Consider the following 23,413-nt stretch of genomic DNA (forward strand, 5'->3'; position numbering starts at 1 on the left):
CAGAACATTTGAAAGGTAGAAGTTGTACATTTTTCTGAAAGGATGGTCTTCCAGTTTTCTTATACCATGATGATGACAAATTGATGACATGCGAACAGTGACATCAGCATGCCATCATTACATACATGCAACCTTATTTTTGAGGCAAGTGTGTAGGTTTTGCTGCACATGTCCTTTGCTCTTCTTATACCATAACTATTACATTAAAGAGTGATGCAACACTGAAAGAAATTATATCTTACATTGAGAAACAATGCCCAATACAAAAAGAAAAGATATAATTGTTTTAACAAGATTTTAGAAGACTTAAGACTATTAAAAGGATCTTACATCTAAAACTGTATTAAATGAACAAGTAAGTTTATCCAGAATGGTCATTTAACTGGCAAAACCAATAATAATGTCAGAATATGTGTGCATGTATACAGTGGTGGGATTGGGCGTTGGAACTTACCTGATACGCTCATTCTCACTGCAGGTGGAGACAGCAGTCACGTAGGGTTCACTCTGTCCAGTAACTCTGTCCAGGGCTGAGTCTACAGATTATAAAGCCTTCCTCCTTGCTGCTCTTTCCCAGCTTTTAGATGAAGACATGATGTAGACTGACATGTAGTTGATATGGAGAAAGAGAATAAAGGGAAACCAAGAAAAGGAAAAAAAGGACCAACCTAATACTAATGAAGGAGAACCTTGACCGGAACAGGGCGGGGGTGACTGCTGTCTCCACCTGCAGTGAGAATGAGCATATCAGGTAAGTACCAAAGCCCATTCTCCACGATTGGTGGAAACAGCAGTCACGTACGGACATACCCAAGCTAGTCCCTAATTAAGGGAAGGATCTGGTCCCCGTGGAAGAGGAGTCCAGGGAATAGACTTGCTGTAAAAAGAGGTGACCGTAGAAGCAATGGCTTTAGAGGCAAAGCGAGCTGAGTTAAGCGCAGCAGAAAACTTGAGAGCTTGTTTTAATTTGTTTAAATCCTTGTGGATCCTAGTGTCTTTATTTGGGATCCTGCTCTGAAGTTGCTTTAGCCAAAGGAGGGCAGATCTGCTAAAAATGAGGAAGAAGTGGAAGCCCTAATAACCCAGGCAGAGGCCTGGTGACCTTTGACAAGCATTTGTTCTAAACGCTTGTCTTCAGGCTTAAGTGAATCCTCAGGAGCACTGGCAGATGCATTAGGAGAGGCCAGAGCTACCATAGGCAGGTCGATAGCTGGAAGGTCTAGAGCCTTAACTAAGGCAGGTCCTATATTATACAGGTGCTTATCAAGAGAATTAGGAAGAGGACCGGTGCCAGGAGAGGCCCATTGCCTTTGCACCACGTTCATAAAACTCCTAGGAGAAGGAACTACCTCCTTCTCAACAGTAGGTTCTGGGAAAAAAGAATCCTCAGAATCTCCAGTGTGAGAGGCTGCAGGCTCAGGATCCAAGATAGGCTTAAAACCAGCAATCTTCTTTGCCTTAACGGCAAGGACCTGAAAAGAGCCAATTTGAACAACCACACAAAGGCTGATTGGTCAGGGGCCAGTTCCTCGTCCTCAGAGAGGTCAGAATCTCTGGGGGGCTGCTCATCCTTATCCCCTGCTGCGGCAGACCTAGAAGCCAAAGGATCCACAGTATCCTTACTACAAGAGTGTTTCTTTTTACTCTTGGATTTAGACCCCTCCGATTTAGATTTAGAACTGTGGCCAGAGGATCTCTTACATTTGAGGCCAGCGGCTATCCCCTTTTCAATGGCAGAAGAGATAATGGCAGCTACATCAGGGGTAATAGGAGGGGTAGAAGCAGGGGTTGGTTCAAACCCCAAAAATCCTGGGGAAGAGGAAGCCTGATCTGCCACCAGAGAAGGGCCTGCAACCTCTAAGGTGTCATCCTCACTTTGAGGAGAATCAAAAAACCCTGTACCATCCTCTATCTGAGAAGGAGAACCAGGTTCAGAAAAGGAATCCTCTGAATCAGAAGAAAGACCCACAGGAAGAAGGCTACCAGGAGAGACAGGGATCACCTGGAATGGGTGAGGGCTCTCTCTGCCATCCTCTGTGCGCTTGCTGGGAGCTGTCTTGTGCGATGAGGACTTGAGCTGCCCCTTTCCCCCTTTTTTTGTGGTCTTAGGACAGTGATGGCGAACCTTTTTTGGCTCACGTGCCATAAGTGGGGGAGTGCAGGGGGGGTTGTGTGCGGGCGTGCCACACCCATAATGCAATGCACAACACCCAGTGCGCATGTGCACACTACAGTTGCGACCCCCATTTTTGCAAGCTTTTTTCACCCTACCCAGGCTCCAGAGGCTTTATAGGAGCATGGGGAGGTTGAAAACAGCCTCCCCCGCCCCCCTGGAAGCCCTCTGGAGACTTCAGGGGGCTTCCCTGAAGCCTTCGGAGTGCTCAAAACGACCCTCCGAGCAAACCGGAAGTCACTTCCGGTTTGCTCGGAGGGTCGTTTTAAATGCTCCGAAGCCTTCAGGGACCTTCAAGACACTTCCCTGAAGCCTCCGGGGCAGTCAAAACAACCCTCCGAGCAACAACCCTCTGAGCAAACAGGAAATCTGTTCCCGAACTTCCGGTTTGCCCATAGGGCCGGTTTTTTGCGTTCCAGAGGCTTTAGGGAAGCTCATGAAGCCTCCGGAGGGCCTCCGGGGGGGACGGGGGAGGCTCTTTCCGCCATCCCCAGGCTCCTATAAAGCCTCTGGAGCCTGGGGAGGGTGAAAAACGGCTTTAAAAAAGGGTGAACTCAGCTGGCCAGAGCGCGCGTGCGCTGGCCAGCTGACAGGGCAGCGCCTTGCGTGCCCTGACAAATGGCTCCGCGTGCCATAGGTTCGCCATCACTGTCTTAGGAGCCTTTGCAGGGAGCTCCTCAGCTGCCTCAACTGCCACCCTTTTCCTAGAAGTCTGAGCTGATGAAGAGCCAGCAGTAGGGCTCTCTGGTGGAGAGGGCTGGGTGGAGATTACTGCCCCATTTCCTGTGCTGGAAGCCATTATTAGAAGTCAAGCAGAAACAGCCACCCTCAAGGTAAATGCTGTAAAAGAGCCCCGTTATCGACTGTTGGCTTCAAAATGGTGCTCGCTGCTTTTCGCACCAAAATCAACTGTCACGCACTCTCTGCTGCTTGAAATGGTTCCTGCTGCAATCTCTGAGGGAAACAGCGATCTTCCTGAGAGCTTTGCAGCCCCAGCGTTGTGTTCCTGACAACAACCGCAGGGTTACCACCCTTGAGCTTGTCACCGGGGCAACCTCCAGCAATCCGCTGGAAAGAGAAGTGTCGGAGCCGCTCCGCTGCCTAATACAAGCCTCCGACAATCGCTGAGAGGAAAAAAAAGCCTCTGTTGCTTTAAAATGGCTGTCCCAGCTGTGCGGCTAGCTCCGCGGTAAGGGACAAAGCCCCTTGCTTAATATAACCACTCCCCCTGCCTGCAAGATCTTAAGAATGGAAAGGAATGAAATGTGAAAGTTTTAGAAATAGCCAATTATTAAGAAAGAACAATATAATCAAAGAAATACAACTACAACTCCAGCCCAGAACTGGCTGAGTCTAAAAAGCTGGGGAAGAGCAGCAAGGAGGAAGGCTTTATAATCTGTAGACTCAGCCCTATTGGTTACTGGACTATCACTAAGATACAACACTTAGTGATAGTCATAGGTTACTATTAGCAATCAAATCATAATAGGAAACAAATAAAACAATATAAATTGTAAAGATTCAAGCAACATGGTTAAAGTCATAAATTGGAAGAGATAGGTACTAGGAAGGATGAGAAGAATCATAGTAATACAGTCTTAGTAAATAATTTGACAGTATTGTGGGAATTAGTTGTTTAGTAGAGTGATGGCATTTGGGAAAATATTTGTAAATAGGAAGAAATGAGAGAGGAAGGAGGGGCATTCAGACTTGTAAGGTACTGTTACTACAACTTTAAGTAGTAGTGGCCTACATAACTTTCATTTTCTAGGCTGGTTGGCCATGAAAGGCTGTTAGGCTTTGCTGTGATATATCAACTTACTACTTACTGATGAAAGGTGTGGGAAGGAAGGAAAAAGTAGCATTTTATTTATCTCTGTCATATTCATGAATTGAATTTATCTAAACCTTTAATTAAATAGTTTAGTCATTATTTGGTATTTTTATTTCCTTTTTTTTTTCTAGATAAGAACTCGCTCCCAGCTGCGGATTGCAGGACTTTTTCCTTCTGCCTACTGGTGTGGACAAGCTCTTGTGGATATGCCCCTGAATTGTATTCTACTTTTTTTAGTTCTTTGGCCATGGTTTTTAAAAATAGGAGTTGCAGATCCTCAGTTTATACACAGCTTGATTTTCTGCTTGGTAATTGAATTTCATTCATTTTTAACATCTGATTTGCCATTTTTAATGACAGGCATTTATATCTACCTTTTTATAATAATTGTAATACAGGTCGTCCTCAAGTTTAGTGACCATTCAAAATTACAGTGTTGCTGAAAAAAGCGCCTTATGACCATTTTTCACACATCTATTGCGGCATCCCCATGGTCATGTGATCAAAATGTGGATGCTTGGCAACTGATTCATATTTAGAATGGTTGCAAAGTCAATGGAGAAGCCAGAGTTACCTAACAACTGGGTCACTAACTTAATAAATACAGTACAATACAATACAATAGCAGAGTTGGAAGGGACCTTGGAGGTCTTCTAGTCCAACCCCCTGCCTAGGCAGGAAACCCTATACCGTTTCAGACAAATGGCTATCCAACATCTTCTTAAAGACTTCCAGTGTTGGGGCATTCACAACTTCTGGAGGCAAGCTGTTCCACTGATTAATTGTTCTAACTGTCAGCAAGTTTCTCCTCAGTTCTAAGTTGCTTCTCTCCTTGATTAGTTTCCACCCATTGCTTCTTGTTCTACCCTCAGGTGCTTTGGAGAATAGTTTGACTCCCTCTTCTTTGTGGCAACCCCTGAGATATTGGAACACTGCTATCATGTCTCCCCTAGTCCTTCTTTCTCTTAAGCTAAACATACCCAGTTCCTGCAAACGTTCTTCATATGTTTTAGTCTCCAGTCCTCTAATCATCTTTGTTGCTCTTCTCTGCACTCTTTCTAGAGTCTCCACATCTTTTCTACATCATGGTGATCAAAACTGAATGCCGCATTCCAAGTGTGGCCTTACCAACGCATTATAAAGTGGCATTAACACTTCACGTGATCTTGATTCTATCCCTCTGTTGATGCAGCCTAGAACTGTGTTGGCTTTTTTGGCAGCTGCTGCACACTGCTGGCTCATATTTAAATGGTTGTCCACTAGGACTCCAAGATCCCTTTCACAGTTACTACTGTTGAGCAAGGTACCATCTATACCAGTGATGGCGAACCTTTTTTGGCTCACGTGCCATAAGTGGGGGAGTGCAGGGGGGGTCGTTTGCGGGCGTGCCACACCCATAATGCAATGCGCAACACCCAGTGCGCATGCGCACACTACAGTTGCGACCCCCATTTTTGCAAGCTTTTTTCGCCCTACCCAGGCTCCAGAGGCTTTATAGGAGCATGGGGAGGTTGAAAACAGCCTCCCCCGCCCCCCTGGAAGCCCTCTGGAGGCTTCAGGGACCTTCAGGGGGCTTCCCTGAAGCCTTCGGAGTGCTCAAAACGACCCTCCGAGCAAACCGGAAGTCACTTCCGGTTTGCTCGGAGGGTCGTTTTAAATGCTCCGAAGCCTTCAGGGACCTTCAAGACGCTTCCCTGAAGCCTCCGGGGCAGTCAAAACAACCCTCCGAGCAACAACCCTCTGAGCAAACAGGAAGTCTGTTCCCGAACTTCCGGTTTGCCCATAGGGCCGGTTTTTTGCGTTCCAGAGGCTTTAGGGAAGCTCATGAAGCCTCCGGAGGGCCTCCGGGGGGGACGGGGGAGGCTCTTTTCGCCATCCCCAGGCTCCTATAAAGCCTCTGGAGCCTAGGGAGGGTGAAAAACGGCTTTAAAAAAGGGTGAACTCAGCTGGCCAGAGCGCGCGTGTGCGCTGGCCAGCTGACAGGGCAGCGCCTTGCGTGCCCTGACAAATGGCTCCGCGTGCCACCTGTGGCACGCGTGCCATAGGTTCGCCATCACTGATCTATACTGTACCTGTGCATTTCGTTTTTGTTGCCTAAATGTAGAACCTTACTCTTTTCACCACTGAATTTCATTTAGTTAGATCCCCAATGTTCAAGTTTGTCAAATCCTTCTGTATCTTAAGCCTATCTTCTGGAGTGTTGGCTATTCCTGCCAGCTTGGTGTCATCTGCAAATTTGATGAGTTCCCCATTTATTCCCTCTTCCAAATCATTGATGAAGATGTTGAAGAGTACTGGGCCTAAAACAGAGCCTTGGGGTACTCCACTGCATACCTCCCCCCATGTAGATGCAGTTCCATTGAGGACTACACATTGAGTGCGGTTGTTAAGTGAACAGTGATTCACTTAACAACTGTGGCAAGAAAGGTTGTAAAATAGGGCAAAATTCATTTAACAAATATTTCACATAGCAACAGAAATTTGAGGCTCAATGGCGGTTGTAAGTTAAGAACTACTTGTAGTTCCTTCTACAGACTTTGAATGACAGGACTATATATAAGTCTTTAATCATCAACAGTCTGAAAAAGCCACTCCCCAACCATGAACTAGCAATAAACTGGCAATAAACTGAGAGAGGAACTTTGTTTCCATTCGTCACTTTTAGAAGACATGATGGTTAATGGCCAGTGGGATTTGTGGGGTATGAGCATAAGTGAAGCCAAATGCAAACTGAGATTTGGAAATAAAGTTAATTAAGAAAGAACTGATTGTTTCCACTAATATACAAGCTGACTAAAACAATAAGAGGATTAGGGGAGGGGGGTTTCCCTGGAAAGGCGGATTTCCCCCCACCACAAAATCATTCATTTAGACACATTGCCCAAGCCTTGCTCAAATTCCCTACCACCAGCAAGAAAGATAAGACGCAGTCCTCAACTTAAGGTCACAATCAGCATGGAATTTTGGCCGCTAAGCAATGCAGTTGTTAAGAGAGACCTCACATGACAGGACCCAATTTTACAAGCATTTTACCTTGGTTGTTAAATAAATCATATGGTCATTAAGTGAATCTGATTTCCCCAATTGACTTTGCTTATCAGCTGCTGGCTGAAAAGGTTCCAGAGCATGCAGGAGGATGATCATATGACTGTGGGGTGGGGTAAGGGTGGTAAATTTGAGGATGGATCATGTCCCTTTTTCTGAGGCCATTGTTAAATGGATGGTCATATGTTGAGCAGTACCTGTAAGGAAAGCAAAAGTAAATTGAATTGGTCGATATGGTACATCATTCCTACCAATTCATCTCATATAATGAGGAAAAAATACTAAGAAATATAAAACATTGCAAAAATATTACCGGGCATTAGGCATAGCTTTTACAGAAATAAAAGGAAATACATTGATTCAAAATATATAGATTAATATACCTTCAATTTACAGTAGCATTTCCTAAGATCACTTTTTATTTTGCTACCGTTCTTGTCCTTCACAGTGCAAAGATTTTGACATTCTTTCTTTCAAGGGTGTGGATTTTCTCTAGCTGGAATGTTTCAAGTTTGATAACCAAGCTTTGCAATGTATGCATAAATTGTCACAAAAATGCCTTACAATGAATTAATTTCGCTCAAATTCACTCAACCAAACCACTTGCTATGTCAGTTTGGTAAATAAGTTCCTTGTACTTAAAGCATTGTATGAAACTTTTGTAAAAGAGCCAGTTTGATATAGTGTTTAAGATATCAGGCTGGAAACTGGGAGGCTCTGAGTTCTAGTTCTGTTTAGGCAAAAGCCAACTTGATGACCCTGTGTCAGTCATATTCTCTCAGCTCTAAGAAGGAAATGGTGAAGCACTTCTGAAAAACCTTGCCAAGAAAACTGTAGGGACTTGTCCAGGCAATTTCTAAAAATCAAACATGATTAACAGAATAAAAGACATTATTATTAGCTATTAAAATGAAGGAGACATTTTTGCTTTTTTGGTAAGACATTAGCCAATTGTTAATACAGAGCTTTCTTTTGGGCAGGTGGCATTTTTCCTCGGCTACAGCGTATCAATTGTTTTATTCCTATACATAATTGCCTTCATATTTCGCCAAAGAAAGCATGCTGCCAGTTTTTGGTCGGTCACCTCTATTTTAGTAAGTATATGCCCAATGTATCCATATGCTAGGAGCCGCTTCTTAGCAAGGGGTGGTTGGAGGCAACTTGATGTAACTATGTGGCCTGGAAGACTGTATGGTCACACTGCTAGGCAGAAAGGCTCCAGTTGGGAGAACGAACTAGAAGGTGGAAGCTGTCTTTCAAAAGTGGACTTGTATGGTCTGCATCTGGGCTTTAAAAGAAGGCTAAGCATTGCGTCATTCTGTTGCCACTTCCTGCCACGTACCAAACATGTGCTGCAGTGGCTGTTTCCTAGGGAGACAGATTGGTTTTATGGGACAGAATTTTTGCTGTTTGTTGCATGCCGGTTATAGACAGACAGAGAAATAGCCTTGAAACAGAGGTGGGTTACTCCCGGTTCGGCCTGGATCAGGCAAACCAGTAATGGTGGTGGCAGGAAGCTCCGCCCACCTGCCTGGACACTTCTGCGCATGTGCAGAAGTGTCATGCACGCTCAGGAGCGAATCGGTGTTAAAAAAAATGGAAACCCACCTCTGCTTTGAAGCAAACATTAAGTTCTGGGAAGAAAGAGAGTATTAAGAAGAGATTCAAGTTGACCCCTCCCTGTCACCTTGGGGTGTAAGAAAGAGGGGAGAAAAAGCATAATCAGACTTGGAAGATTCTGTAATTATAGCCGATTTCAATAATTTCTATAGAGTTATTTCCTGATTGAGTCTCCCTTGCAGGGCTGATATTGAGGGAGAATTTTGCTTTCCTCTTAGCACTACACTTATTGGATATATACATGCCTCTTAATGTCATTGTAACTTTGACAGCAAAGACCTGAGGCATTCAAGGAGATAAATCTCAGAAATTAGCAAGATACTGGTGCTCTTGAGATTTAAGGTGTCCTAAGTTGTTTGAGAATCCCAAACAAAAGAGTGATTCAATCAAAATATAAATTGTCTTATTCAATGGTGAAAAAAATAAGATTAGTAAATCTCATTTCCCACAGCAGGTTTAATTATAGAAGCACAATGAAGGAAGAGAAACATGAGGAGAAGAAAAGCAGTCTCTGTTTCATGGATAGCAATGATCAAATCGAAAAGTTAGGGTAGTTTAATTGAAATCACCATGTAATGTGTTAAGTCAAGACAGATGTTATAGAAAAGAAAATTGGATAAAGTGACTTCATTTGTTAAAAATATTAAAATATTTTCTTCTTTCATTTTAGGTCATGCTGCTTTTGTTCATAACAACTGTCATGATGATGTCAATTACAGAGCACTACATAGGCCACCTGTTAAGTTTTTTTGTTCCTATGTTTCCAGTTACAATTTTTATAATTTCTTTTACAAGGGTAAATGCAATATTATCTATTTTTTCTTAGCCTCTTCTTATGAAAACTGGAGCTGACCATAAACAGTTTTTCATCCACCCAGATTGTATAGGGCAGTGATGGCGAACCTATGTCACGCGTGCCACAGAAGGTCGTTTTAAGCGCTCCAAATGCGTCAGGGAAGCCTCTGGACAGTCCCTGAAGCCTTCGGAGCACTCAAAACAATCCTCCGAGCAAACCAGAAGTCACTTCCGGTTTGCTCGGAGGGTCGTTTTAAGCGTTCCGAAGGCTTTAGGGAATCCTCCGGATGGTCCCTGTTCGCTCTCCCCAGGCTCCTATAAAGCCTCTGGAGCCTGGGGAGGGCGAAAAAAGCATGTAAAAATGGGGGGGTCGCGCCTGTTGTGCATGCATGCGCAGTGGGGGGTTGTGCATTGCATTATGGGTGCGGCATGCCCTCACATGACCCCCCTGCGCTCCCCCCACTTGTGGCACGCGAGCCAAAAAAGGTTCGCCATCGCTGGTATAGGGAATACAGTAATTGGGTAAAAAAGAAAGTTCTCTGAATTTTTCTCAGGAAACAGAACTTTTCCAACGATTTCTCAAGGGCAGGAGTGCCTCTTCCCAGTAACCCTCCAAAACCTTGGGGATTTCACTAAAATTCATTTTTCCTTCAAAGTGAATTCTAGCGGAAACTTTTTTCTTCTTCTGGGATCCATGTGTCAGTTTGTTTTTGTGTGTGTGTGTGTCTCATGGCTGCAGCCAGTGGATAGTCAGACAAAGCAATGTCATAAGCCTACAACAAGCTTAAATGGTTGTCAACTTCAGTCACAATCCCATTTGCTTAAGTCTATGTAGAGCATGGGTTGGAAAGCCCAGAAGAATGGGGCAACATTCGTATAATAGAAATGGGAGATTTGGGCCCTATCTGACCAAACATCTCAAGTCCCAGACTTAGTTCTGAATTCTGCTAAGGTTTTATCAATCCCCAATATATCAGGTCTTGAACAACTTGCATTTGCAGGATGGGTGCAAATCCATTGTTCAGGATCAGATGAACCCAGGAGTACCTAAAAAGAGAATTAGAAAGAACCAATTCTACAAAAGTTCTGCCATTGGTTCTTATTTGAACTAATAATATTCAGATTTACCCAGGCTCCATACAGACGCACAATTCTGGAAAGTTAGTTAGATTTGTGGATCTCTGGTCAATGCCTGGAGGAAACTGATTTTACAAAAGAAGGAAAGCTACCCCTCCATCTCTCCTCCAAAGGAATCCTAAATTATAAACAGCTTTATCTATTTTAGAAACTGATTTAATAGTACTCAAACTATGTTCTGTTTTAACTATTATTTTATGGGCACTTAAAGTATACTACAGTATACCTGTTTCTTTTTGTTTTCACCTTTATACTGTAGTCACTTTCTCTAAAGCTATTTTTCCTATATCCTTTCACCTTTTGTTTTCACCTATATAGTAGCTATAGGTTTTTTTCTCCAGAGTTCAACCTCTCTCTCTCCTTCTTTTCTGTTTAGACAAAATGTCTTAACTTTTTTCTGTGCATTTTCTTTTTATTTATTCCCAACTGGGCTTCTTGACTCTTGTCCTCTTCCAAGTCTTTCCTCAGTCTGAGGGAAACAGCTGAAAGATTTTTCTTCAGGCCAGACCAGAGGGAAGGAATTCTCTATCTCTCTTCCCCCCCTCCCTTCCCAAACTGCTGCCTCCTTTTCCTTCTGTCTTTCTCTGCCTATCCTTGAGTATTCAACTCATCGACTCTTTGCTTTTCTTTCTGGGCTTTGCAAATAGTTGAAACTGTTTACTGTGAGGCCTGAGGCTGCAGAGCTCCCAGGCAGCCATCTTGGTTCCTTCCCCTCCATTGATTGGCAGTGGCTGAAGGGAAGGGCTCAGAAGGTAGTGGGGAGAAGCACAGGGATTTAGAATTTAATCTGGCAGTCTGCACTTTCTTGAATGAGCTAGAAATGTGGAAAATAAATGTCCTTTTTTATTCCTTCTGCTTTTAAAATAGCTGCTGGAAGGCTATTATGCTGATGAACATGATGATTCAACTCTCACATCGCTCTTTATATCTACTTTCATGGTGAGGGACTGAATGTATTTATTCATAGTACCAGGGGTCATATTCACATATGTACAAAAAGGTTCAAAGGAATGTTTTTGTTTAGCTAATATTGGGAATGGATTTTACATTATTTCTTTAGCCCTCCTGAGGCATTAAAATAACAACAACAACAACAACAACAACAACAACAACAACATCCAGTAGCTGTATCCAAAAAATCATGGGAGCACAAAATGGAAAAAGTTACCAAAAATGAGAAGGTGAAACCTTGTTGGACTTTCGAATACAGACGGATGTTGTATTCATTTGGAACACAACACGCCAGATATCACAGTTGTCAAAAACCGAAGCGTACAGTTTATTGATATCACTGTACCAAGAGACACCAGAAGAAAAAGAACTGGGAAAAATCATGAAATATTGTGACCTGGCCATTGAAACTACATGATTATGGATGAAGCATGTAACAGTGATACGTATTGTCATCATGCTTTATCATGTTCAAGAATTTTATAAAATACAGCTTACTGCAATAACAGCAGTGGAACTGCAAAAACTGTGCTGCTTGGAACATCATACATCTTGAGAAGATACTTGGTTGAGACCTAGGATGCTGGTAACAACCCGTATCAACCATTAGTCAATTATATTTGTGATACATTTTTAAATGTTCATTTGACTAAGTTTCATGTTTAATGAATAAAAGAGATAATAACAACTATGAGAGCAAGGGTCAGGAGCTTGCCCCAAACCATGAAATTCTACCTGTGAGTTTCCTCAAAAGATATCCACCCACTTTTGGTCTGGACCTCAGAATATAGCCATTGCACAAACAAAGGCAGTCATTAATACTATACACTGCTATCTTTTAAGTGGCACCACTGGCATAGTGTGATAGCAAGCAGATCCACTACGGGTTGCAGGGGATTATTATTGTCATGAGTATAGGGTTCCTGAGAATGTGATATGCCTGAATATCCTCTATTTGAAAGAATGAATGAACTTTTTGTGAGGAGTCTGGAGAGCAGAGCTTGGAGAAGGATGGAACAAGTTCCTTTTATTGCTTTTTATTGCCATGGCCAACAGAGAAGGACAACATCCTCCAAATAGATCTTTCAGAAATCAGCCTTTTTACTTAGCAATCAGACCATGATTGCACAATAAACTTCATGCTAATCAGTGTGATTACTTCTAAGTTGTTTTCTACAGTCTCCTCTATCTGTGGAGAATGATTCCATGGATAGATGTTGCCTGTTGTTTACCTTCTACAAACAGGATCAACAGCAACGGGGAAGTGAAATGGACTTGATTTCCTAGGACATTCTTTCAGTGCTCCAAAATATTTTAATTCTGTGTTGAGTACAGCAAATTGGATATAAAACCAAACCCACCACCAAATTTGTGAGGCTACATTGATTATGCCTTTATATCTATTTCATTTCTCAATGAAATTGTTGAACTATTTGCTTTATAAGCTTGATTCTACAATTGTGCTTAAGAAGTCAATTAAAAAGTTTGCATGACAATGTCTTGATTTCAAAAACTGTATGTGATTTATGTCCAAGCCATTTTAATGAAATCATTTGTAATTTATGACTGGTGGAGAGGACCATAGTTTGGATTGAACAGAAGCATAGTGTGAATTGAAAATTATTCTGATTCCTGCTGAACCAATCAGAACATTGTTCTGTATAATCTGTATAACTATACAGCTGGATGTCTGATTGTAATTTTCTATTTTTGCTTCCATTTAGCCCTACTTGCAGAGTATAATCCTCATATTTTTACTGCGTTATCTAGTGATGAAATATGACCAGACAGCTATGAGAAGAGATCCTATTTTTAGGTTTGTATATATTGTAATATGCATACAGTGTGTTTTGTATGTGTGTGTCAGTTGGATGAAAGCAATTCTATTAATAGTAACATTGATTAATTGATTGATTGATTGCATGCCATTAAGTTGGAGTCAACTCTTAGTGACCACATAGATTTTCTCCATGACAGTCTTTCTTTATCTTGTCCTTCATGCTTTGTAATGCTGCTGTCATCGCTAGTATCATTGAGTCCATCCACTGGTTTTATACTCTATTTTCTTATAACAACGGTCTCTTCCAGGTCCTTGGGAAGGATTCAATAGATTAATAGAAATGTCAAATCCAAGGTAAATATCTGGCTTATTGTGCAATCAATAATAACAATTTCCGTTTGGGCCATACTTTAGGATATGTTTGGGCCATTCATTGGCCCTCCACCAAATCATATTTGGTATGGTTGAATGTATAGTGGTTAAGCCACCACCAGTATAGTTCTTGATATCATTGAAGCTCAAGCTCTTGAAGCTCAAGCTCAAGCTCTTAACATGGCAGAAGATGCACAGCAAAAGTACAATCTTGGCACTAGTCTCAGAAGAATTAGAGTAATAACCATTGATTATTAATTTAGTATTGTTTTAATATTACTAAATAGGAAAATTATTAATATTTTATATATCTGTTTTTTGCAATTTATGTTCCCTCCCAGAAACAATCCTCAGACCTGATGACACAATACAGCAGGATTGGAAGGGGAATCTAAGTGATACCACTCATTTATATTGTGAAAAAATAATATTTTACATAGAATTTTTATTAAACGTTTTAAATAAGAAGTTAAAAAGTAATGTAAAGTAATATAAAGCAAGGAAGAAGAAAAAAGTAAAGGAAAGAAATCAAAAAGCAAAAAGTGCAAGAAAAAAAGTTCAAAAAAAAATAGAAAGGAAAGGAAAAAAGATGAAGTGGCTTCCAATATTCCTCACAATAGTTATAAGTAGAAATATATTTTGACTTTTCTGTCTAAAGTTACTTCATAGTCCTCTTTGTCAGAAGCTATTTTTATTTTATTCAAAAAGTCCAGAAGAGGCTTCCAGTCACCAATACATGAGTTAATATATTTTTTTCTAATCAAAGAAGCCAATTTATCTATTTCAGTAAAGTATTATTAACTTCCCTAGTTCTTCCTTCATAGTAGGTGGTGTTGAATCGTTCCGTCTCTGTTCATGTAATAATTTTGCTAAAGTAATCATATATTATAATTATCTTCCATGACTTTTTTCTAACTATTTAGTCATTAATCTTAAAAGATTAAGTTCTGGCTTCAATTGAACATTAATCTTTACAATCATCAACTGTATATCTAAGTATGTATTTTGAATCCATTTTTGAAGCTTTTTTTTCCACATCCACCATGCATGATAAAATGTCCATTCATGTTTTCTCACACTCCAACACATATTAGGGCTGTCTTTCTACATTCTACATAATTTCTCCAACATCACAAATCACACTTATTTTATAGAAATTCTCCTTTACACAATGTAAATTTAAAGTTTATCAAATAAAATAGCAACAGCATCTAGAGTTATATACCGCTTCACAGTGCTTTATAGCCCTCTTTAAGCAGTTTACAGAGTCAGCATATTGCCCCCAACAACCCGGGTCCTCATTTTACCAACCTAGAAAGGATGGGAGGCTGACTCAACCTTGAGCTGGTGAGAATTGAACTGCTGAATTGCTGGCAGTTGGTGGTCAGCCGAATTAGCCTGAAGTACTGCATTCTAGCCACTGCACCACCGCCATTTCAATGAACCATTGAAGAAAAGTAGAAAAACATTCATCTGTTATATATGAATGATCTGAAGCTATGTAGGAAATCAGAAAATGAAATTCAATTTTCTTCAGTTGTGAAGATATTAGTGAGAATATCAGACTGGAATTTGGATTTGATAAATATGTCATGTGCCTCATAATGAAAAAAAGAAAAACAAAATGAAGGAGTACAATTTACTAATGGGTCCAACATGGTTGATGGATCACTTTCTATGGCAATAAATGCCAACTTGTTGCCACTATCAAGTGATCATTTGGATGTTGACTGCTCATTTATGGTAGCTCAGTGAGAGAGAAAGTAAAAAGGTCAACAAAGTGTGATCTTGCCTGTGGTGCAGGGTGGATGGAAGGCCAGTTACAATCTGGGAAGAAGCATGTGACAAAAGTCCTCTACTTGCAGGCACTGATGTTCTATGCCAGATATCACTTAATATGTCAGGTTTCTTTCCCATAGTCATTTTGTTGAGGGATTTTTCCAATCATTTCTCATTTAATCTCAACATGGTTCAGAAGTTCTGAACCTTCTGCTACCTTCCTAATTGTGATAGTAATAGTATACTTTATTGATTAGTCAGTTGACAATATCAAAGCCTTCCTAATTGTAATTACCATTTATTCTTTGATATGTAATCACTTGAGACCTGTTGTTATATCTTTGATCCCTAGGTTTTCTCCACAAAGAAAAAGAACCCATCAGAATCCTGAAGAGCTCAGCCAAGCAGATGACAGAGATGTCCTAGATGAAAGGAGCAGAGTTCAGAGTGCACTGACTTCTGACAATGAAGGAGAGGTATAGCATAACTATTGGGCTTTCCCTATTTTGAAAAACATGTATAATTTGTTACAAATATATAATTGATTTGCTTATGAAATATAGGTAAAGGCACAATCCTGCACAGCGCCCTACCTAACACCTTTCACGCTGCAAATATACTTTGAATGCCTCAAGGACATTGAAGGGGAAAAAAAAAAAAAACCAACCTCACGAGTTCAAAACACCCAGATAATTCTGTGTGCAGAGCAAACAAAGTGTTAGTAGCAGGCAGGATTAGGCACTGAGAAGGGTATGGGCATAAGCTGAATCTCCCCAAAAGAGATGCTTTTGACTTATGCTGGTGTTGATAATGAACGATTCCTAGTCTTAAAATGGAGAGGTGTTGGTGGAAGCCAAAAATCTTTTTATATATTAACGTATAGCCCAATCCTCCAGGAAACCAGCATCAAGAAACAACAAGCAGCTTTTTAATGAAACCAAATGTCATAAGAGGAACAACATGCAGGAAGAGCATTTGAAAGAGATTGCAAAGTAGATTGCACACCAGAATGTCCAAAACCATTTACCAAAAGTTAAGGCATTTATGGAAGGTTTAAAACAAGCGGGATCTAGGCATTGTTTTTTCTATTGTAAACCATCATTGCTGAGGCAGTGACACAGTTATTGTTCTTCTATTATCCCAACCAGTTTAAGGAATTATTCTTTAGATAGCAGTTCTCATAGACAGATAATAATATGGCAAGCAGACAATGGGAAAGATATGTCTGAACACACTGGGAATCTGTTCCAGGCAGAAATAAGTTGAGCTACAATGGCCATAGGCTTGAAAAGAAGTAGCCACTCCTACTTATTTCTTTGAATTCCCAAAAGAGATTGTCTCATACCTAGATCAACTAAGTGTACAAAATGGACATGAGTATATAGTGTAAGCAATATCTTCTCTCTGCTTAGAAACCAGTTATCATTGTCCATGACTTGCGCAAGGAATACCAACATGGGAAGACTTGTTCCTCTTCTTGCTTCAAGAAGAAAAAGGAAGAAAAAAAAGTGGCTACCAGAAACGTCTCCTTTTGTGTTAAAAAAGGTTTGATTGGAACGAACAATATTCTTAACTCAGCCTCTATTATAAATCTATTATAGTGATTGATCAGTAAAAATTAAGTAAGAGAAGCATTGTGGGGTTTGAAACACTAAGGCCAAATCTGGGATAGCAACGCTCAGAATTTTACCAAGCAAATGATCTGTAGGGGTAGATTAAATGTGACATATTTCCCATCAGATTCTATTATTTAACCACAGAATTCAGTTAAACTGTTATCATATTAAGGTCAAACAATATGCCTTTTCTCAGTCCCCACTTTGGAGTGATGTTGAGGACCAGGGTATATTCTGGAATTTAGTACATAGCATACAATAAGACTACTGTGGGCCTGATGAACTTTGGTCCTCCCTTGCTTCAGTGTATGAAGATAGTTAATGCCCATTCATAGCAAGAAAACATAAAATGCATTGGAAAGAAGAAAGAAGTTTACTTATTTTTTAATGCAAATTTAACAAATAAAGTTAGTCTTTGACTTACAACCACAGTTCAGCCCAAAATTTCTGCTGCTAAGTGAGACAGTTAAATAAGTTTTGCCCAGATTTATGACCTTTCTTGCCATAGTTGCAAGAAATGAATCACTGCAGTTGTTAAGTTAGTATCATGATTGTAAAGTGAATCTTGCTTCCTCTTTGACTTTGTTTGTGGGAGACTACAACTGTCATAAAATTCTTGAACAGTTCTTTTCCAGTGACATATGAGTGCTGTATCTTTGTCTTAAGATTTTATTTATTGATATTTTGAATACAACTCAAAAAGATAAGCCAAGGTACTCCAGTATTCATTAAATTGACAATGTAATAACCCAGTTTGTATTCTTATGAATTTCTACTGAGTTCTCATTAATTCATTTCATATCAGTTCACTTGGCTCTTTTTTAATGGCAATATTTTATTTTGTAGGAGAAGTTTTAGGGCTTCTGGGACCTAATGGAGCTGGTAAAAGTACAACAATTAACTTGATAACAGGAGACACAGAGCCAAGTGCAGGACAGGTAAATGTAACTTTAACTATTTTAACAAGAAAGAAATTGCAGAGCATAGCTTCTAGAATTCTTCCCAGCCCTTTTTCCAGCTGATACCATAGGGAGCATCAGAATGTTTTCCTGTATAACGAAGTTACATATTGTGTCTATAATGTGTCATCTTTGTATGTGAATGTGCCTATATAGGGGAGAGGATGGGGTAGGCTTCATATATTCCTCTCTGGGTTATATGATCAGGAGGAAGAATAGAGTATGTGGCTAAGAATGGAGCAGATGGCAGCATTCAAAATTGTTGCTTAACTGACTCACCCACTGGGAGCACTGGGAGTTTTTCCCAATGTTGTTTTCCCTATATCCATCCATCCATCCATCCTTCTTTCCTTCCTTCCTTCTGAAAAAAAAAAAGATCAATGGATGGCAGAGTCCAGAATCCATTTCACATTTTTATATCATTGAGTTGGAAAGAACAAAAAGTAAACTTTGAAAATTTCTTGCTCTTCCTCATATTTATATTGCATTGTAAATGTTATTTAATTTAGGAGAATAAAGAAAATGAAATAACTTTGAACTAGTTTATTGGAAAACTACAGATGTGAATATTAAAAAAACAACCCGGGTGTTAATTTATCATTGGAAGTAGCGACTGGAGACACAAAAACTTCTTGTGAAGTTTCATATGTTGTTCATAAAATCTTTGCTCTAGTAGTTAATAGCTGCTGTTTTACATTAGGTGTAGCCCTATGCGATCTCTCTTCATCTTTCTTGGATTTGGTTCTGAGTGCACTATTTGGTATGAAATACTTGTATTTCATATACATTCCTTGTCACCTTACTGATATTTCAAAATATATTTTTACATTGGACAAAACAAATGAGATTCTTATGCTACCTATTTGGAACAGGTGCATATTAAAGGAACCAATGGAGCTGTGACAGAGGAAAATACTGCTCTTGGCTACTGTCCTCAGGAGAATGCGCTCTGGTCCAATCTGACCATGAAAGAACATTTGGAGATCTTTGCAGCCGTAAAAGGGATCAACAAGGATGATGCTACTATGGCCATAAATCGGTATGGAAAAAGAATCCTTTTTAATAATTAGATCCCTGTCACAAGATTTGTTATTAATAGAAGTCAGTTTGTATATTCAAAACTGAAATATATTAATAGTTATAATTTATTAAGTAATTATTTTCAGTTTTGACTTTTCTTTTTTGGCTATTGAACATCAGAATTGAAACATGAACCAATATTACAATGGAATGTCTTTTATTTTCTTAATATATTTGCAATTGCAGAATAGATCAAACATTGTAAGTTCTGCTTTGTTTTTAGAATATCTCAAGCTCTAGAACTCCGAGGGCATTTAAAAAAGACAATAAAGACTTTAGCAGCTGGATTAACCAGAAAAGTAAGTTTGGTGTTTTGTTACTCTGGTGCTAATGGACAAACATGAAAGGGTTGCTAAACGTTTGGTAGCAGCATCAAGACCAAATTGGACCTTTGTTATTTCCCCTTATTTCTCTCAGCCATTCTACTGCTTTATCTCTTGCATTATGTGATCTCCTTTTGTGTTTGTGAAAATCCAGGCCATGTTAGTGCTGTTTGAAAGCCAATTTCCATAAGATGGTGGCAAGAAGAGAATGCCTAATACAGTATGGCATCTCTAATGGCATGGACAGCCATGCTTGGAGCCCCTGGAAACCTGGATTCAGTCTTTGTTAAGCACCAAACCTTATATAGCACGTGACTGGCTCATGTTTTACTTGGAAATATTACATTTTTAAAATCTGTTGGACATTTGGAATAATGAGATGAGTTGTTGGAGCACAGAGCATCTAGTCAAACAATACCGCCATATTAAACAATGAATTTGCTTAACACATGTTCTGTTCTGCGTAGCAGGCAATTTAAAATTATTGATTGGAAAATTACCATCTAGTAAGTTAAAAAATTCATTCCCATATATTAAGGTTTAACCTGATTCATGCACGCTGTAAAATATTCCAAATTCTTTGGAAAATATTTTATTATTGGTATAAGACAAGATGAGAGGACTGGAACAAATTGTTAATAATGTGATTGGATAGAAGGATAGATAATGTACTAAGTACACTGGCAGCTGATGGATGAGCTTATGTGTATATACTGTGATTGTATGGCCATAACGGCTTCGCTGCGCTGCACTATTTTAAATGCAAAAACATTTTTTTTAAAAAAAATCCAAACTGATATATTTCTATAGGAACATCATAGAAGTATTAGTGTGATCCTAAATAATACGTGGCAGGAAATGTGATATATTTCATAATTTTGTTTTGTCAAGGTGACTTCCACTGTCTAGAACAAATTGTGAAAGATGAGGAATGTTGGTATTGGGATTTAGTAGAGTGTTGAGGCATAATGAACATTTTTAATTTCCTGGGGCTGATTATGCATTTCTGCCTTCATTATTAATAAACACTTGATTCATCCCGGTCCATAATAATTTCATATAATAATAATAATAATAATTTTTAATTTATTAGCCGCTCCCTCTCCAAAAAGGACTCGGGACTAACAAGATATTTTGACATTTTCTGGTAGGTTGATTAAAGCCTACTGAACATTTTAGCAGTCTTTTTTCTGACATATTCCTACAGAGCTTTACAGATTCAAAAATGTGTCATTGCAGAGCACTTTACAAATATCTTTTTAAAATTATGCCTTCACATTTCTCTTCTGTGTTTGCATGAAATATTGTGATTTCTAAGATAAGATTCATTTTCTACATTTTAGCTGTGCTTTGCTCTCAGCATGTTGGGTAATCCCACTCTGATGCTTTTGGATGAACCAACCACAGGCCTGGATCCAAAAGGGAAGCGCCAGGTGTGGTAAGTGACTCAGGGATTCACCTTTAGAATAAGAGTTGAACGCTTATAAAAAAGAATTCTAGTCTCCCCATTTCCTTCCTTCCTTTCTCCTTTAGTTCTATTGTGTAGGGTGGGGAGAACCTCTACAAATAATATATAAAGCCAATGACTAAACATTACTTCTTACACCTGAATACAGAGAAAGCATCTGACAATATTGTAAGAGGAAATACTTCCAATTCATACCTCTAGAATATCTCAAGTCACTGTTGGAAAATGTTTTTATGTTCCTATCTGTGCAGATAAAGAATCTGACTCATGTTGAGGAAAACTGGTTTCCTCCTAAATGGCAGATTCTCTTCCATCTTCTCTTCATGATCCCAAAAGTTAAAAGAGGAAACTCTTGAGTCTTCCTTGAGGAGACTTTAGTCATTTTCCATGAGGGGGTGGGGGGAGAGAGGTAAGGAGAAAAAGATGCAGGTTTTCTTATCTCTCTTTACAATTCCTTCAATGCAAAATTAATTTGGGACTAGATGGGGGTATTTTTCCTTCTGCCATGGAAGATGTGCCCATCAGTTATGCAGGATCAGAACAGAATGGCAATGGCCTTTGGAGTCGCTTCAAGGTTGCTTAAACTTCCTCAGCCATTTGTTGTCAACAGGAGAGCAATTCACACTATGCTGCAGGAGAAGGATGAAGGAGTCATTTTGACAACTCACCACATGGAGGAAGCAGAGATGTTGTGTGACCGAGTAGCCATCATGGTGTCTGGACAGCTAAGGTGGGTTTCTTTAAATATTTTACCTATATAACAGGCTACCCAAAAGGAGAAAGTATAGATAAAACCCAAATAGAGAATTGCATTAAGCAAAGTGATTGAGGTAAAGGATAGTTCTAGTTCTGCTTCTATTTTTTAATTCAAAGAAGCTTGCTTTCTTCAGTTGATGATATCAATATGTTTTCTAGGAACTGCTTAAGTAGCAATTTTCTATTTCTAAGTAGATTGTGAGGACACAAAGACAAATGCTGAAACTGAATGAATTACAGGGGAGTTCAGATGACCCCTCAATAGACTAGAAAAGATATCATAGATATTACACAAATATTACATCTCATAGATCAAAAACATATACCATGGGTAATGGTAACAGGTGTCCTGTGTGTCTTTGATACAGATAGCAGATGCTCTGGGGTGAAGCTTTTTTATAATGGGCAAAGAACGTCCACATGAACAAATGCCCAAACTGGGCCAAAATATGTATTCACCTTGGATAATTATCTAAGTAAAGCCATTTCCCATGCGGGCAAAATTCACGATTGATGGGAATTGGGATAGCACACAAGATCATCTGACTTCATATAGGTATTCTCTGAATGCAAGGGAAAGAGCAGCTGCATGAAATACTAGTGGAAATAAACTATATTTCAAAATCGAATTCACGGATACCATCAGTGTCATGTCCCCTCTGTGGCAGCAGCCATTTACCTGCCCATTGGTCTGCATGTGAACTGCCTGGGACTTGCAATTTTTCTGAGGCTTCCCCACTGACTTTGCCTGTTGGAAATCAACAATCCACAATTGTTGCTTAACAATGGCAACAGGGAATGCAGGGAATGCTGTACTAAGCGAGAAGGTCAGGTGACATCAACTTTTACAACCATATTTCTTAGCAATGCAAATTCCAGTCCTAATGTCTGTTGTTAAGTGAGGACCTCCTATGCTGAATTAGTAGTGCCTTGAGACCATATGGTATATGATAATCCTTTCTTGCTGCAGATGCCTTGGTTCAATTCAGTATTTGAAAAACAAATTTGGGAAAAATTACTTGCTACAAATAAAAGTAAAGGGAGTAGAACAAGGAGATCTTGTGAATACTCAGATTCTAAAGATTTTCCCACAAGCAGCACGTCAAGAAAGGTAAGTTCTCTGCAAATTGACAGGTTTTATTTAAAAAAATTAATTAATACATTCCATATTATTCTTCCATATTAATTCCATATTAATTAGTATTTTCCATATTATTCTAATAATGAATTTTTCAACTTTTTTTGTTTATGGGATGTGTCAAATTAACCAGCTGAATATGGCTTTCATCTGTTGCCTCTGTTCACTCTGCCTTTCATTAAGGAGCCAATACAGCCTGATTTATTTGGCATTAGTGTGTATTTTCTAAGCTGAATTAAGGTTCTCACATGAAGCTGTTTTCCGAAATTACTATCAACTACTGCATAGCTGGAGAGTTTCAAGTAAATGGAAGTGTAAATGTTCCTTTCCGTCAACCTCACATTAAACAGGAAGTTTTAATACTGTGGAAAACTCATATGCCGGGATACTGTACAGTGGTGGGTTTCAAAATTTTTTGGAACCTCTTCTGTAGGTGTGGCCTGCTTTGTGGGAGTGGCTTGCCACCCATTGACTGGGTGGGAGTGGCTTGATGCCCATGTGACCGGGTGGGAGTGGCTTGCCGCCCATGTGACCGGGTGGAGTGGCCAAGACAATGTCGCTGAATTATTTGCCCCAATGGATAAACT

At 39.7% G+C, this 23,413-nt stretch overlaps 1 protein-coding gene across 2 annotated transcripts in view; it reads left to right on the forward strand.

The window, feature by feature from the left end:
* Positions 1 to 23,413, forward strand: part of LOC309399122 (ABC-type organic anion transporter ABCA8-like) — a 63,250-nt gene that overhangs the window by 32,681 nt on the left and 7,156 nt on the right. For both annotated transcript variants that reach the window (XM_081966634.1, XM_081966635.1), the window contains exons 24-36: positions 4,139 to 4,315; positions 8,033 to 8,146; positions 9,343 to 9,468; positions 11,472 to 11,543; positions 13,280 to 13,371; positions 15,839 to 15,962; positions 16,899 to 17,031; positions 17,949 to 18,040; positions 18,934 to 19,100; positions 19,365 to 19,440; positions 20,808 to 20,902; positions 21,543 to 21,662; positions 22,659 to 22,799. In XM_081966634.1, the coding sequence (XP_081822760.1) occupies positions 4,139 to 4,315; positions 8,033 to 8,146; positions 9,343 to 9,468; positions 11,472 to 11,543; positions 13,280 to 13,371; positions 15,839 to 15,962; positions 16,899 to 17,031; positions 17,949 to 18,040; positions 18,934 to 19,100; positions 19,365 to 19,440; positions 20,808 to 20,902; positions 21,543 to 21,662; positions 22,659 to 22,799 (1,529 nt within the window). The remainder of the gene's footprint in view (positions 1 to 4,138; positions 4,316 to 8,032; positions 8,147 to 9,342; positions 9,469 to 11,471; positions 11,544 to 13,279; positions 13,372 to 15,838; positions 15,963 to 16,898; positions 17,032 to 17,948; positions 18,041 to 18,933; positions 19,101 to 19,364; positions 19,441 to 20,807; positions 20,903 to 21,542; positions 21,663 to 22,658; positions 22,800 to 23,413) is intronic.

This window comes from Natrix helvetica (genome assembly GCF_964273705.1).
Source record: "Natrix helvetica genome assembly, chromosome: 1".
NCBI lineage: Eukaryota > Metazoa > Chordata > Lepidosauria > Squamata > Natricidae > Natrix > Natrix helvetica.